The sequence below is a fragment of the Hemibagrus wyckioides genome, unplaced genomic scaffold (genome assembly GCF_019097595.1).
Source record: "Hemibagrus wyckioides isolate EC202008001 unplaced genomic scaffold, SWU_Hwy_1.0 Contig28, whole genome shotgun sequence".
In the NCBI taxonomy this organism is placed as follows: domain Eukaryota; kingdom Metazoa; phylum Chordata; class Actinopteri; order Siluriformes; family Bagridae; genus Hemibagrus; species Hemibagrus wyckioides.
Window position 1 is genome coordinate 71,529 of NW_026690789.1, and position 14,268 is coordinate 85,796.

The 14,268-nt window shown below is 39.6% G+C and overlaps 1 protein-coding gene and 2 non-coding genes across 8 annotated transcripts; all 3 read left to right on the forward strand.

Annotated features, from left to right (window-relative positions):
- The first annotated feature begins 1,579 nt into the window (after window positions 1-1,579).
- trnah-gug (transfer RNA histidin (anticodon GUG)) lies at window positions 1,580-1,651 on the forward strand. The gene has a single exon. It is a non-coding gene; the product is annotated as a tRNA-His (tRNA).
- Window positions 1,652-2,101: 450 nt separating this feature from the next.
- Window positions 2,102-2,173, forward strand: trnae-uuc (transfer RNA glutamic acid (anticodon UUC)). The gene has a single exon. It is a non-coding gene; the product is annotated as a tRNA-Glu (tRNA).
- A 5,142-nt stretch (window positions 2,174-7,315) lies between these two features.
- LOC131350221 (eukaryotic translation initiation factor 4 gamma 1-like) lies at window positions 7,316-12,671 on the forward strand. Of its 6 annotated transcripts, none has more exons than XM_058385425.1 (4): window positions 7,316-7,687; window positions 7,985-8,531; window positions 8,659-8,854; window positions 8,944-12,671. In XM_058385425.1, the coding sequence occupies exons 1-2, from the start codon at window positions 7,361-7,363 to the stop codon at window positions 8,138-8,140; spliced, it is 483 nt and encodes a 160-aa protein (XP_058241408.1). In that variant the 5' UTR covers window positions 7,316-7,360; the 3' UTR covers window positions 8,141-8,531; window positions 8,659-8,854; window positions 8,944-12,671. The 6 variants fall into 4 exon arrangements, with proteins under 6 accessions (XP_058241408.1, XP_058241406.1, XP_058241403.1 ...); XM_058385423.1 differs by having other exon boundaries at window positions 8,952-12,671; XM_058385420.1 differs by having other exon boundaries at window positions 8,659-12,671.
- The last annotated feature ends 1,597 nt before the right edge of the window (window positions 12,672-14,268 follow it).

Sequence of the window (14,268 nt, forward strand, 5' to 3'; positions counted from 1 at the left end):
TAGACTTAATCAAGGTACAGGAAACACTAAGCAAAGTATGTGTGGAGGAAAAGGGTGAGTTAAATACACAAACCTAAACAAAGCACAGGAGACACCTATTAGACATAATGACAGAGACTGGACACCAACAAAAAGACAGTGGGGGCCTCTAGTGGGCAGAAAACAGTCCACAACCCTGACAGGAAACCAGTAGATATCAGTTTATATCTTGCTCTGTTCATGTTACAATTAGTTGCATATCTTACCTGTATATTTCAGTCTAGTTGTGTTGATATTTAACATGATCAGAAAATGACAGATGATTTTCAAAGTCTTTTCCTGTTTCATCATAAAATGGACATAATAAAGCGTCCAAAAATCAGAATGGACAAACCCATGTGTATAAATCACACCAAAATATGGATTTGAATTAAAACACTTAAGAGAAACATTATTTCAGACTTTTGCATAACAGCCTGATAGACTTTTATTTGATAATTATGTGCAGTATTGAGATTAAAATTTATACTTGATTTGGATTGGTCAGAAGGTGTTCAGCATGGACCTGATAGCAGTTCAGGTTTCAAATCAAATCTCTCTTTTTTAAAGAATGTCCTCTTTCTGATTATATATATACAGTTATACAAACCAAAAATAGTCTATGTCAAATATGTACAGAAGAAACTGAATCTGAGTTTAGAGACTAACTAACTAACTAACTAACTAAATATAATCACAATCGTTTACATCAGCAAACAAAACATTAATATAAATTATGTATACACAGTGCACATACTTGATCAAGCCACAATTATAAGGACATCCTAATGATTAGACTGACCAACTATAGAAGAAGAATTCACATAATCAGAAAAAATAAAAAATTAATGGCCCCAAGTTTCAGAAAATATGCCAGTATTGCCCTTTATTGTGTACCTAATTTTATCCAAATGAATGAAGCTCATAACATCTTACTGCCAGTCATCAAAAGATGGAGGGAGAATTTGTTTCCATAGCAGAAGAATATGCCATCTAGCTAATAATGTTACCGTTAAACGTGACTTTATTGGATTGCCCGCAGAACTGGCGAGGAGTTCACCAAATCGCTCAGTTAATAACGGCCGGGAACGCTTCCTCAACGGAATCCGAAAACGATCACCGATTGCAGCCAGCAGCATGTTGGTGTTGCGTTCATTTCGATTCACTGCGCAAAACGTTACATAACCAAAGCCACAGTACCATTGACCTCTTCAACTTAAATCGTTCTTAAGCTTCTTGATGAACTGAGGAGAACTCTCTTTTGGCTTATTTTCTCTCTCGGTGTCTGTGAGTGTCAGTCCCAGTGTCAATAGAACTAATCATGTAGTGTATCCGGGTTGCAGGATTTTTTCATTTATTTGTTTGGTTTTTTTTATTTAAAAAGCACAGAAGGTATCATTTGGGTATGAATCTGTTCGTCTCTCGATATAGTGTCAAAAAAGACTACAACTATTCCAATCATGTCTAAATCAAAAGCCACTGCACCAGGCCAGAGGGGCGCCAGAACCCATATCACAACATGTAGCAGCTCCTTTTACCTGCTGGCCCAGGTGTGTGGGGTGCTGTGATCGTATAGTGGTTAGTACTCTGTGTTGTGGTCGCAGAAACCCCGGTTCGAATCCGGGTCACGGCATTGGCTTTTCCACATCACCGTTGAATGCTAGGCATGGCTTTTGGCCGTTTGTCACTTGAAAAGCATAAGCAGGTAGGACCCCGCTCCCCTTAAGATTCTAGGTTCGACTCCTGGCTGGCTCGGCTGCCTTTTAAGAGCCCAGAGGTGTGCCACAGACTCCAGCTGCCCAATTGCTGGCAGAGTAACACCTCCCACAATCCCTGAAATGCGGAGAGTCCTGTACTAGGAGGTATGCTGGCTTTCTGCACCAGGAACACCAGCCCACACTCTGTCTAGCAGCTGATCTTCCGCTGGATTGCCAGCTCGAGTAGCTGAATGCTCGGTCAGCGCTGGCCGATTTTGTGCTCTGCAATGCAAGGTTCCCATGCAAAGCTCTGGATGATACCGTGCTGGAGCTCAAACTGCTTGGTGGTTGAGTAAAACGCCGATCTCAACTCTCCTGGGGAACCCTCCCATATGGTCTAGCGGTCAGGATTCCTGGTTTTCACCCAGGCGGCCCGGGTTCGACTCCCAGTATGGGAACGTGACTTTATTGGATTATCCGCAGAACTGGCGAGGAGTTCACCAAATCGCTGAGTTAATAATGGCCGGGAACCTGGTGGTGAACTGAAATCTAGCTTTTGTTGTTCAGCAGTAGTTGTTATCATGTGGGTGTGTGTGAAAGTTAGAGAGAGACCTTTGCACACTAACCTTGATGTGTCTGAGAAAATCAAAATATGTACCTCAGCTCTCACAACTACATGGAGTACACAAAAACAAAGTGTATTTCTGCACCTGTGGCCTTTGGATGGTGAGAAGTACAGACTAAACCTATGTATGGCCTGTGTATGAAATGCTTGTCTTTTCTTGATGGTAAAGCCAGTTTGAAACTACCTTAAAATCCTTCAGCGATACACTTTTCCATTTTTTCTGTAAAAAATCTACTCTGCATCAGATTTATGAACATTGTCACCACTGCTTCGCGGTGCCTTGTGCTGATGAGGATCACATTCCTCCCCCATTTCGGAATATAACTCACGACCATGGTGTTCTGCACCAGGGTGGGTGGTCTCTCTCACTTTCTCACACACACACACACACACACAAAAGCCAGAAACTAAGCTTTCTTTGCTCAGGCCTATCTAAAGGGTTAATGGTGCCACTTGGTCATCAACAGTAAAAATCACAAATTTTACCTCTTCCCAACAGGGAAAACCAGCAACAATCAAGAATGCATGATTATATAGTGTCATGGCTGTGCAGACAAAAAATGTGGTTATAATGGAAGTCTATGGGGCAAAAACAGCCACCAACAGTAAATTAGGGAGAAAAAATTTAATCTGATGCTGCAAAAAAAACTAAAAATGCATCAAAGCTAATGTTGTTACTAATCTTTGACATGTCCAAGACTGTGATAAAAAGTAAAAAAATATCCAGTCCACAATCACTTTATATATTGTTTTTTCCCCAAATCAGTGACATCATTTATGAACTTGGCAATTAAAGAGTTAAAATCCTGGATGTTTTTGAACATTTAGTAGTTTTGATCAGAACTGAGGTTGATTAACAGATTTATGCAAACAAAAGTTGAAAAAAAAAATCATCTGATATATTTTTACAGCAGTTTATTTTAGTGCATGTTTTCATCCCCAAACATAACATTAGGGTAGTGAATTTGAACTATTTCTATTTTTTGCAGATATATGCAGAATTCTACAGAGTTACTCGAGTTGATCTCAGGCAGATCTTTCTTAGTTACTTGGACTCACTTGCACCACGATTGATCAAGCTCTATAGATCAAGAAGTGGAGCCTTGGGAGGAGAAATTCAAATACTCCTAGACAGACTTGATGAACGGGTAACAACATCAGTTTACTTCAAATTGTGAGGTTTTAAAAAACATGACTGCATACTACAAATGTTAGCTGTAGTAAAAGCCATTTACTTTGTCCATGTTTTTCCTGCTTCCTATTTGTGTTTTAGACCACTGCTATCCTGACACACAGGAAATCTGCAGCACTTTGTGGCCTTCCCTTGTTTCTGAGAGAAAAGGAGGACAATCTACTGAGAACGTATCTGGTAATATTTTTATCTTATCCGTCATGTCTAACATGGCTGGCCTGTGGAGACGTTTGTGAGAATGCTATCCTTTCTCAAATTGCATTTTAAGGACATTCAGAATGTGCTATTGGGAGTGTATAGACTACAACCCAAACGACTCACCTTAAAACAAAAATGTAAGTGTATTAAATATTTTAATGATTAGTGAACATAAGAAACCAAAACGCTTGGACATGGAAGCTCTGAGCAATGTCCTTCCTTCTACCAAATTCCTCTTTTCTTCCATTTCTTTTCCCTCACTTCTTTTCTATACATTGCTTAAGCTCTCCACACGTAAGTAGAAATTAATTTCATTCTTATTTTTGATGAACTTAATATTAAAGTATACTCTTTTCTTCCCTACAGGTCTGTACAGTGAACCCAACACCCAAGGAGTAGTTTTAATATCCCTCATCCCTCATAGAGCGTCCCTTATCAATCTATCCCTCTATCCTTGTCTATATAGATAACTGCTAATAGTAATTAGTATAAATAGTAGCTGCAAATAATATTGTTGTAAATAAACTTATAGTTGTATAGTGTTTATATAGTTTACTTTAATAAATGTTTTCATTTGTTCCTATTACCGTCTCATTCTGATTATTTTTAGTCATCAGTATGTCTACTGTATAACTGCAATAGTGTGAATGAGAGTACATTCCTACACACCATAAAGTCTGATCATCTTTATTTGCACTGACCTTCATCAGTGATGCTGCCACTGCTGGAGCCACCACTACTTTTAGAACATGGTTGGGAAGAAGCAGAAGACAGGGTTTCACCAATTAGAGGCTTAGGAGTTGGGGATGGTGATGGAGTCAGGGTAGGGGATGTACTCTTAGATGTGGAGGAATTCCCAGACTGAGGTCTCTTTTTCAGATCAACCTTCTGTGGAGATTGTAGGCTAGTGTTAGGTTAGATTGATGGAAATGAACAATACTCATAAAACACACTGACTTGGTACAGTTAATATATAGTAGTTTCTATCAGAGATACACACTCGTTCACTTATTAAGACTATTTGTACAGTCCCCTCTGAAAATACTCAAATGTTGTTTTATACTTTGAAGACAATTTGGCTTTAAGTTCCAAAAAAGTATATAAGGCTAAAGACCAGAATTCTCAGATTTCATTTCCAGATATTTACATCTAGATGTGTAAACAACAACCTGTTATTTGAAATCTCTTATGACTGAATGAATGTTACTGATACTGAACAATTGGGAGAGCTGGTACAGTTCACAAAGTCTCAGAATGATTTTGCTCTCTGGTCAGCTCTCCTCATTTCTCTAGCTGGTCATTTAAACTCAGTAAAGATGAACGTTTTGCCTAGATTTCTGTATTTATTTCAGTGTGTTCAAAATTTTATCTCTAAGAGTCATTTCGGGCTCTGTGATTGGGTCCCAGCTTGGGTCAGTATTGAAGATGGTTCTTGCTCCCCGGCCTGACCAGCTGCACTACTGTGTGGTCCTCTTACTGCCGTCTCACGTTTTCCTAAAAGTAATTCCCTTGTCCAGCAATTATAATGAATTTGGTCCCAGAATTTTGATCCATAACTTTTTTTGGCTATAAATCTTTAAATGTTTTTCCACTGTGACAAAGAAACAGATCAAGCCTTGTCCTTTGGTTGCACTTATCGGACTTCCTCCGAGTGTCACCGGTTTGTCCGGATGTTCTGTATAACTGTATATATATAATCAGAAAGAGGACATCCTTAAAAAAGAGAGATTTGATTTGAAACCTGAACTGCTATCAGGTCCATGCTGAACACCTTCTGACCAATCCAAATCAAGTATAAATTTTAATCTCAATACTGCACATAATTATCAAATAAAAGTCTATCAAGCTGTTATGTCTGAAATAATGTTTCTCTTAAGTGTTTTAATTCAAATCCATATTTAGGTGTGATTTATACACATGGGTTTGTCCATTCTGACTCTTGGACGCTTTATTATGTCCATTTTATGATGAAACAGGAAAAGACTTTGAAAATCATCTGTCATTTTCTGATCATGTTAAATATCAACACAACTAGACTGAAATATACAGGTAAGATATGCAACTAATTGTAACATGAACAGAGCAAGATATAAACTGATATCTACTGGTTTCCTGTCAGGGTTGTGGACTGTTTTCTGGCCACTAGAGGCCCCCACTGCCTTTTTGTTGGTGTCCAGTCTGTCATTATGTCTAATAGGTGTCTCCTGTGCTTTGTTTAGGTTTGTGTATTTAATTGAACTGTGCACTTTTTTTCGGCAGATGCAGCCGTGTCAAATGGCCAGTCCCGTGGAAGTTCAGGACAGAAATGCTGGTGTCATGAGTGGTAACGGATTTTTTATTATCATTATTAAAAATATTTCATTGGTAAAATATAAATTTATTATGTATAGGGCTGAACTTTTTCTGATTCGGGACAGGGCCTGAGGTGTTATTACTTACATGTTGGGACTGTTTTTTTTTTTCCAGCTGAGTATGAAGGTCATCTTCTGCAGAAAAGGGAGTGCAAACTGGTAATGAATCAAATAAAGTTTTGCTAGAATAGCAGACATCTGGCTGGTTTTATCACGGTCATGTTCTGTGCTCACGAATCAAGCATTTATCCTAATTCCTTACAGATTATAATCACGGACCCTAATGACTGCAATCGAGACATGATGGCCGAGCTCTATGGAGTTAAAATGTCATCTTTACTGACGACACCTCCTAAAAGGCCTGAATGCAGCATCACTGTGAGGGATCCTGTACCTCCAAAAAACACACCCACAAAGGAGGCGGAGCTGAACACTGCCCCTGCTTCAGAGCTGAATACTGAGCTGGACAATTTCAGTGTACTACAAAAATACTACTACACAGAAGAAAATAAACAAATCCAGCTGCTTTAGTGGTGTTGTCTGTAATATTACTTTATTTCTGTTTTGATACATTATGATGAACATTACATTGATCCTGTGCGTTTTCCTTCAGACTCGAGAACCGGTCAGATTCTTCATTCCCCTGACGGAAGAGGAGAAAGAGGAGGCAAAGAAAGCCAACATCGCTTTTGGTGATTTCTTGTCTGACCACCAGACGCTTACAGGGGGTGACATTGTGGAGACTCCTGCCCCTCTACAAACCACACCCCCAAAGGATCTCCACAAGAGACCAGGCCTGCTCCTCTTCTCCATCCCTCCAGAGGAGGAAGTGCAGCAGAAGACGGAGAAAGTCAACACATAGGAGAAAGAAACAAAACAAGGCTAAGGTGCAGAAGGTAGAAAAGAGTTTTAATCCTGTTGTTAGTTACTGAAATACAGTGAACTTTTCTTGTCTTGGACTTGCGTTGTTCAAAGCACATCATTAATGAAAGTGTACAGTGCTGGTTTGACTTTATTTGTAGTGACTTTTATCAAGAATATATACGCATTACTTTAGGAACAAGTCTCATGTGTTACACTGTCTCACCTGTTTAGCTTAATAACTGTTTAAATACTGAATGACTTAACACTGGGAGATATTAAAGCCTAGTTTAGTCCAGTAGTTTTAGTGCTGTAGCTTGTACTATTTAAAAACATTACACTGATCCTGTGTGTGTTCTTCCATCAGACTCGATCCCAGAAAAAGCCCAGGGAACCGGTCAGATTCTTCATTCCCCTGATGGAAGAAGAGAAAGAGGAGGCAAAGAAAGCCAACACCAGTTTTGGTGATTTCTTGTCTGACCACCAGACGCTTACAGGGGGTGACATTGTGGAGACTCCTGCCCCTCTACAAACCACACCCCCAATGGAGACTGAGCCAAACAACACTCCTGAGCCTGCTCCTGTTGAGGTCCAGCCTTCAGAGCCTCATCCCTCTGCCTCTCCTAGTAACCCAAAAGAGAGGAAGAAGTACAATCGGGAATTCCTGCTGCGTTTACGCTTCGTCAGTGCCAGCATGCGCAGACCCGAGGGTTTTCCGGACATCCCCGGGGTTGTTCTGGACAAGGTAAACATGAGTTAGTGACATGACGCTCTATAGGAGCACAGTGCTTTACTCAGTATGACGCGTCAGGCTAATGTATCACTTTTTATTGCCCTGGAGCAGGTCGAGGACCTGTAAGTCTCACAAAGGGAACTTTAAAACACCACATAGTTTTATTAATTGCAACATTAAAGTCTGGAGTATCTGAGGGTTGATCAGTCTTTTATTTGGTGCATTAATTCAAGTATAAGCCAAGCAATTGATGAAGTCACAGCCTTTCAGTTTTAAATAAACAGTTCAATTGTTTTTGTCGTCTCTCAGCAGTGTGAGCTTAAAAAGCCAAACAAGATCACCACCAGCGTGTCTCTGAACGAGGACGTGCAACTGGACAAGGCTGAGAAAGCCTGGAAGCCGGCGATGAAGAAGTCCCGAGGCGATGAGGATGACCAGGAAATGGTCAAGACCCATGAACGCTGAAAAACAATTACTTAGCTACATGCTAACTAGCCATCTAGCTAATCTTTGCTAACACTCCTCGGCTTGACTTAGTAAACTTTAGCAAACGTTAAGTAAACATTGGGACTTTTATGAAAAGCTGATGTTAACATATCTGAAAACATCAACACTGTTTTCTTCTTCCCTGCTCGTTTCATTGGAGTCTGCCATTTTGTCCGCTAGCTTTAGCATACTGATTGTGTACGTAAAGCGATTAGCTGAACAGAAGTTGTTCAGAACAGAAGCTGCAGGTGAGGATTCCTTCGAGCTGCACTCGGTGGATGTGGAGCTGGAGGCCGTGGAGAAGCAGATCCGCGACCTTCAGGTGAAGCTACCCCAGCTGCGACAGCGGAGAGACGCTCACCTGTCCCAGGTAAATCCTCGGCGTGATACGGTCACTCCTACAACCTCAACACCGCGTGTTTCTCTGCCCAGGCCCAGCACAGCTAGGAGGCAGCCCGCCCAGGTTTTGTTCACTCTGTGTTGATGTCGCGGCACAGGTACCCGCGATCCTCACCAAGAACATCGGAGCTGTGGTCCTCCATGCTGGCACGAATGACATCAGGCTGAGGCAGACGGAGATCCTGAAGAAGGACTTCAAGAACCTGGTGGAGAAGGTTCGCACCACATCGCCCCCGACGAGGATCATCGTGTCAGGACCACTTCCCACGTTCCAGCGAGGAATCGAAAGTTTCAGTAGGCTTTTCGCATTTAATGAATGGTTACAGTCTTGGTGTCAAGAACAGAATATACCATTTGTTGATAACTGGAATATTTTCTGGGAGCTTCCTAGGCTCTACCGTTACGATGGCCTTCACCCAAGCAGAGTTGGAGCAGCAGTCCTCTTGGACAACATCTCCAGGACACTGCGCACCATCTGACTGGTAAGTCATACCTCAGATCACAATTATAATATCTACTGTTCAACTCACCAGACTAATACAAGTTCACACATAGCTCGTCATATAGAAACTGTCTGTTCCCCGATTAGTGAGATTAAAAGATAAATTCGTTAATAACTCTCGAAATAATCTTATCACAATTAAACCTGAAAAAGACCAAATGGGTAAAGAAAAACAATTTCTTAAGTTTGGGCTTCTCAACATTAGATCCCTTGCACCGAAAGCACTTATTATTAATGAAATGATCTCAGATTATAGTTTCAACGCACTTGAAACCTGGCTTAGACCAAATGAATACATTGGCCTAAATGAGTCTACTCTGTCAGGATATTCCTATAAGCATGAGCCCCGTCAGACAGGTGGTGGTGTTGCAACGATCTATAATAATTCTCTTACCATTACTCAGAAAACAGGACCCAGGTTTAACTCACTTGAAGTGCTTGTCCTTAATGTTGCACTCACTGACATACATAAAAATTCCCTACTATCTCTTGCTCTGGCCACCGTGTAAAGACCCCCAGGGCCCTACGGTGTTTTTCTTAATGAGTTTTCACATTTACTCTCAGATCTTTTGATCAGTTTTGACAGTGTTAATTGTAGGAGACTTTAACATTCATGTAGATGATGCTAACGATGCGTTAGGACTCTATTTATAGATTTACTAAATTCCTTTGGGGTTAAACAAAACATTAATAGACCAACTCATCGATTTAATCATACACTAGACTTAGTTATATCACATGGGACTGATGTTACTGATATAGCCGTTCTACCTCAAAGCAATGACATCACAGACCATCACCTCTTAGTGTACACTCTACCTGTAGAACATATTAGACACGTCTCTCCACGTTATCAACTCGGTAGAACTATAACTCCGACCACTAAAGACAGATTTACAAACAATCTGCCAGATCTGTCTCAACTTCTTACTAGACCCCGAAATGCAGATGCACTAGATGAAGTAACCAACAGCATAGGCACTATTTTTACCAGCACACTAGACACTGTTGCCCCCATCTGACTAAAAAAGGTCAGAGATAAAACACCTGCACCATGGTACAATAGTCATACTCACGCCCTCAAGAGAGCAAACTGTAAAGCGAAAGTGGAGAAAAACCAAATTAGAAGTTTATAGTTGGCCAGACTGTCTTTTATACGCAATTCTAAAGACAGGCTCTAACAGCTTCTAGGGCTGAGCATCTGAGCAATCTGATTGAAATAAACCAGAACAATCCCAGATTCTTATTTAGTTCAGTAGCTAAACTAACAAAGCATCAGATTTCTGGAGAGAGTATTTCAGCACAGTTTAGTAGTGAGGACTTTATGTATTTCTTCACTAAAAAAATTGATGGTATCAGGAACAAAATATTGGATGTTCAACCTTTGACGGCATCTGGTGGTCCAGACCACCCTATAGCTCCACACTTAAAGCTACAATGCTTTACCAGCATAGGGCAGGAAGAGCTAGTTAAGCTTATCACCACGGCTAAACCAACAACTTGTTTGTTGGATCCAATTCCAATTAGATTGCTGAAAGAAGTGATACATGCAGCTAGAAAGCCTCTTCTCAATATTATTAACTCTTCATTATTTCTAGGTCATGTCCCAAAATCTCTCGTTAGCAGTTAAGCCTCTTCTTAAGAAACCGAAACTAGACCCTGATGAAATATCAAATTACAGACCGATTTCAAAGCTTCTGTTTATATCAAAAATACTAGAAAAGGTGGTGTCAGCTCAATTATGCTACTTCCTACAGGAAAACAACATCCTTGAAGAATTTGTCAGGTTTTAGACCCCATCATAGTACAGAAACTACACTAGTTAAAATCACAAATGACTTGCTTTTAGCTTCGGACCAAGGCTGCATCTCAATTTTAGTCCTGCTTGATCTTAGTGCTGCATTCGACACTATAGATCATAATATCCTCATAGATCGCTTACAAAATCACATAGGCATGCAGGGACAGGCATTAAAATGGTTCAGATCCTACCTGTCTGATCAATACCACTTTGTAGATTTAAATGGAGAACTGTCCAGTGTAGTGCCAGTGAAATACGGGGTCCCACAAGGGTCAGTTTTAGGACCTCTGCTTTCTCAGTATACATGCTTCCATTGGGTGACATCATTAGAAGGCAAGGAATTAGTTTCCATTGTTATGCCGATGATACCCAGGTATATATCTCATCAAAACCAGATGAAATATCTAATTTGTCTAGATTAACTGAGTGTGTTAAAGATATTAAAGATTGGATGACTGATAATTTCCTATTATTAAATTCTGACAAGACAGAGATTACTTATTGGCCCAAAAACTAGTACACAGAAGCTCTCAGAATTCAGCTTGCGTCTAGAAGGATGTACTATTACTACTAGCTCGGCAGTGAAAGACCTGGGTGTAATATTAGACAGCAACTTGTCCTTTGAAAATCATATTTCCAATATCACAAAAACAGCCTTCTTCCATCTTAGAAATATTGCCAAGCTTAGGAACATTTTATCTGTATCTGATGCAGAAAAACTAGTTCATGCATTCATGACCTCCAGACTGGACTACTGTAATGCATTACTAGGTGGTTGTCCTGCATCTTCAATAAACAGGCTACAGTTAGTACAGAATGCAGCCGCCAGAGTTCTTACCAGATCAAGAAAATTTGATCATATAACACCAATATTATCATCCCTGCACTGGCTACCTGTTAAGTTTAGAATTGACTATAAATTAGCTCTACTCACGTACAAGGCTCTAAATGGTTTAGCTCCCAGATATCTCTCCAGTCTTCCAACACTCTACAATCCACCACGCTCTTTAAGATCACAAAATTCCGGACTTCTGGTAGTTCCCAGAATATCAAAGCCCACAAAAGGGGGTAGAGCATTTTCGTATTTAGCTCCAAAACTTTGGAATAGTCTTCCTGACAGTGTTCGGGGTTCAGACACAGACTCTCAGTTTAAACATAAACTAAAGACTTATCTCTATAGCCCAGCATACATCTAACACTTCCCATAACCTCGTGCTCCAGTACATCTGATTAAATGCACATTCATTTAGTACTGCTAATATTATGAACAGCAGCTATGCTAATGCTGTTCCATTGTTTCCCTTCTTCTACCCATCCCGAGGCACACAGAGACTCCAGTGGCATCCGGAGATGGACCAGCTCCAGCCGGGTTCTGCTTGTGAGGATTGGGATATTCAAGCAGCGCCATGGACAACAACCTTCTTATTAATTTACATAACACTATACACATGCTGTATCGGCATCACACAATTGTCACCCAAATGAGGATGGGTTCCCTTTTGAGTCTGGTTCCTCTCAAGGTTTCTTCCTCATACCATCTAAGGGAGTTTTTCCTTGCCACAGTCGCCTCAGTCACCTCAGGCTTGCTCACTTGGGATAACATCTAGGACTGTCTGTCTGTTTGTTGTTTTCTTATGTCGTTTCTCATGTAAAGCTGCGTTGAGACAATGCTCTTTGTTAAAAGCGCTATACAAATAAAATTGAATTGAATTTCCTACAGACTATAAATGTGTGAATATCTGTCATTATGGTTCATTTCCATAACACTGAATGTTTTAATAAAGAGTTGGTTAATGCTTTAAACTTCATTAGGGAAAATCTTTCTTTCTTTCTTATTTATCTACTTACTTTTTATTTTATTTATTAACTTACTGTTTATTTATTCTTTGTATTATTTATCTGAATAAACATCAGCTAACCCTGCAGTGTAGAAAATAGAAATGTATAAATTCATGCATAAATCTGAGTGTTGTTTTTAATCCATATGCAGTTATTTAATAATATAGAATCTGACCTAAACATAACCTTAAAGTATGAAACTAATATTACTTATTCACATCAATAGTGTTATTTGCTTTTCTGTTATGCCCGTGTGTCATGAGTTTGAGTTATCAGTATTATACCAGCAAATGCACAATTGGTGGCAAAATAAACAATAGGTACTTTGTGTTTGCAGGTTTAGTTTATTTTAATAAGTAGTATTTGTTTACAGATAAAGACAGAACAGGCAAATTAGCATTTCCAAGTAAAATGTGGATTTATTTATTTATTTTTTAAAAACCTTCACACACCACACATATACTCAAGAAATATTAACAATAAAAAAGGAGACTGACTATTATTTTTCAGAAAATGTTTGTTGCACAAATATTTTGATAATTTTATATCTTAGTTTTATAATTTAATACCTTATAAAGTCAATAATACTCATGTAATATTGTATTTGTCATAAGATACTGAGACGGGAAGCATTCACATTACAAGAACGAACAACATGAATCCGGAGACTTGTTATATAAACTAATCTTTTCTGTTTCCGACTCAGACTGCGGTGCCATACGGGGCTGTCACGTGATGAACAAAATGACTCGAACCGAAGGCGCGTGAGATGAATCATTCTGTTGGGTATACAGGAGACGGCACGGCAGAGCTTAGTTTAGGATGTTATGTGACAAAAGAATGAACGAATTCGACCCAAAAAATCCGGAGGTGAGGTGATGAAGTAACAGACTGCATAGCCTCAAGACACAGGTAAGCTATTACTTATAATATGACAGTTCTTTCTTATTCGAAATGTGATCAATATGTGCGTGAGTAGATGTGTTAGGGAATTAACATGGAACATTTTAATTATATTCTGCTGAAGTGAACGAAATGAACGAAATGACTCGAAAAAAGATTCGTTCATTTTGCTGAACGAGATTCAAAGAACCGAATCAGTAAAATGATCCGAACTTCCCATCACTAGCTTCAGCTATCGCTTTAGATCGCTAATCCTCCGTGAGGCTCACGGGCGCGTCGGTTCATTGAATCGATTCTTTTATGAACTAATTGAAGGAGTCGACTCCATCGTGAACTACACGTCACTTTTGCACAAACTCGTGAATAAATAAAGAGTGTAGAAAAAATAGTTAATTGAACTGTGCACTTTTTTTCGGCAGATGCAGCCGTGTCAAATGGCCAGTCCCGTGGAAGTTCAGGACAGAAATGCGGATTTTTTATTATCATTATTAAAAATGTTTCATTGGTAAAATATAAATTTATTATGTATAGGGCTGAACTTTTTCTGATTCGGGACAGGGCCTGAGGTGTTATTACTTACATGTTGGGACTGGGTTTTTTTTTTTTTTCCAGCTGAGTATGAAGGTCATCTTCTGCAGAAAAGGGAGTGCAAACTGGTAATGA

Excerpts from the sequence above, each read along its gene's own strand:
- LOC131350221 (XM_058385420.1), top strand. The coding sequence starts at position 8,262 with ATGTTAACATATCTGAAAACATCAACACTGTTTTCTTCTTCCCTGCTC. Across the intron at positions 8,532-8,658 it reads GAGACGCTCACCTGTCCCAG|GTACCCGCGATCCTCACCAA; the intron begins GTAAATCCTCGG and ends GTCGCGGCACAG.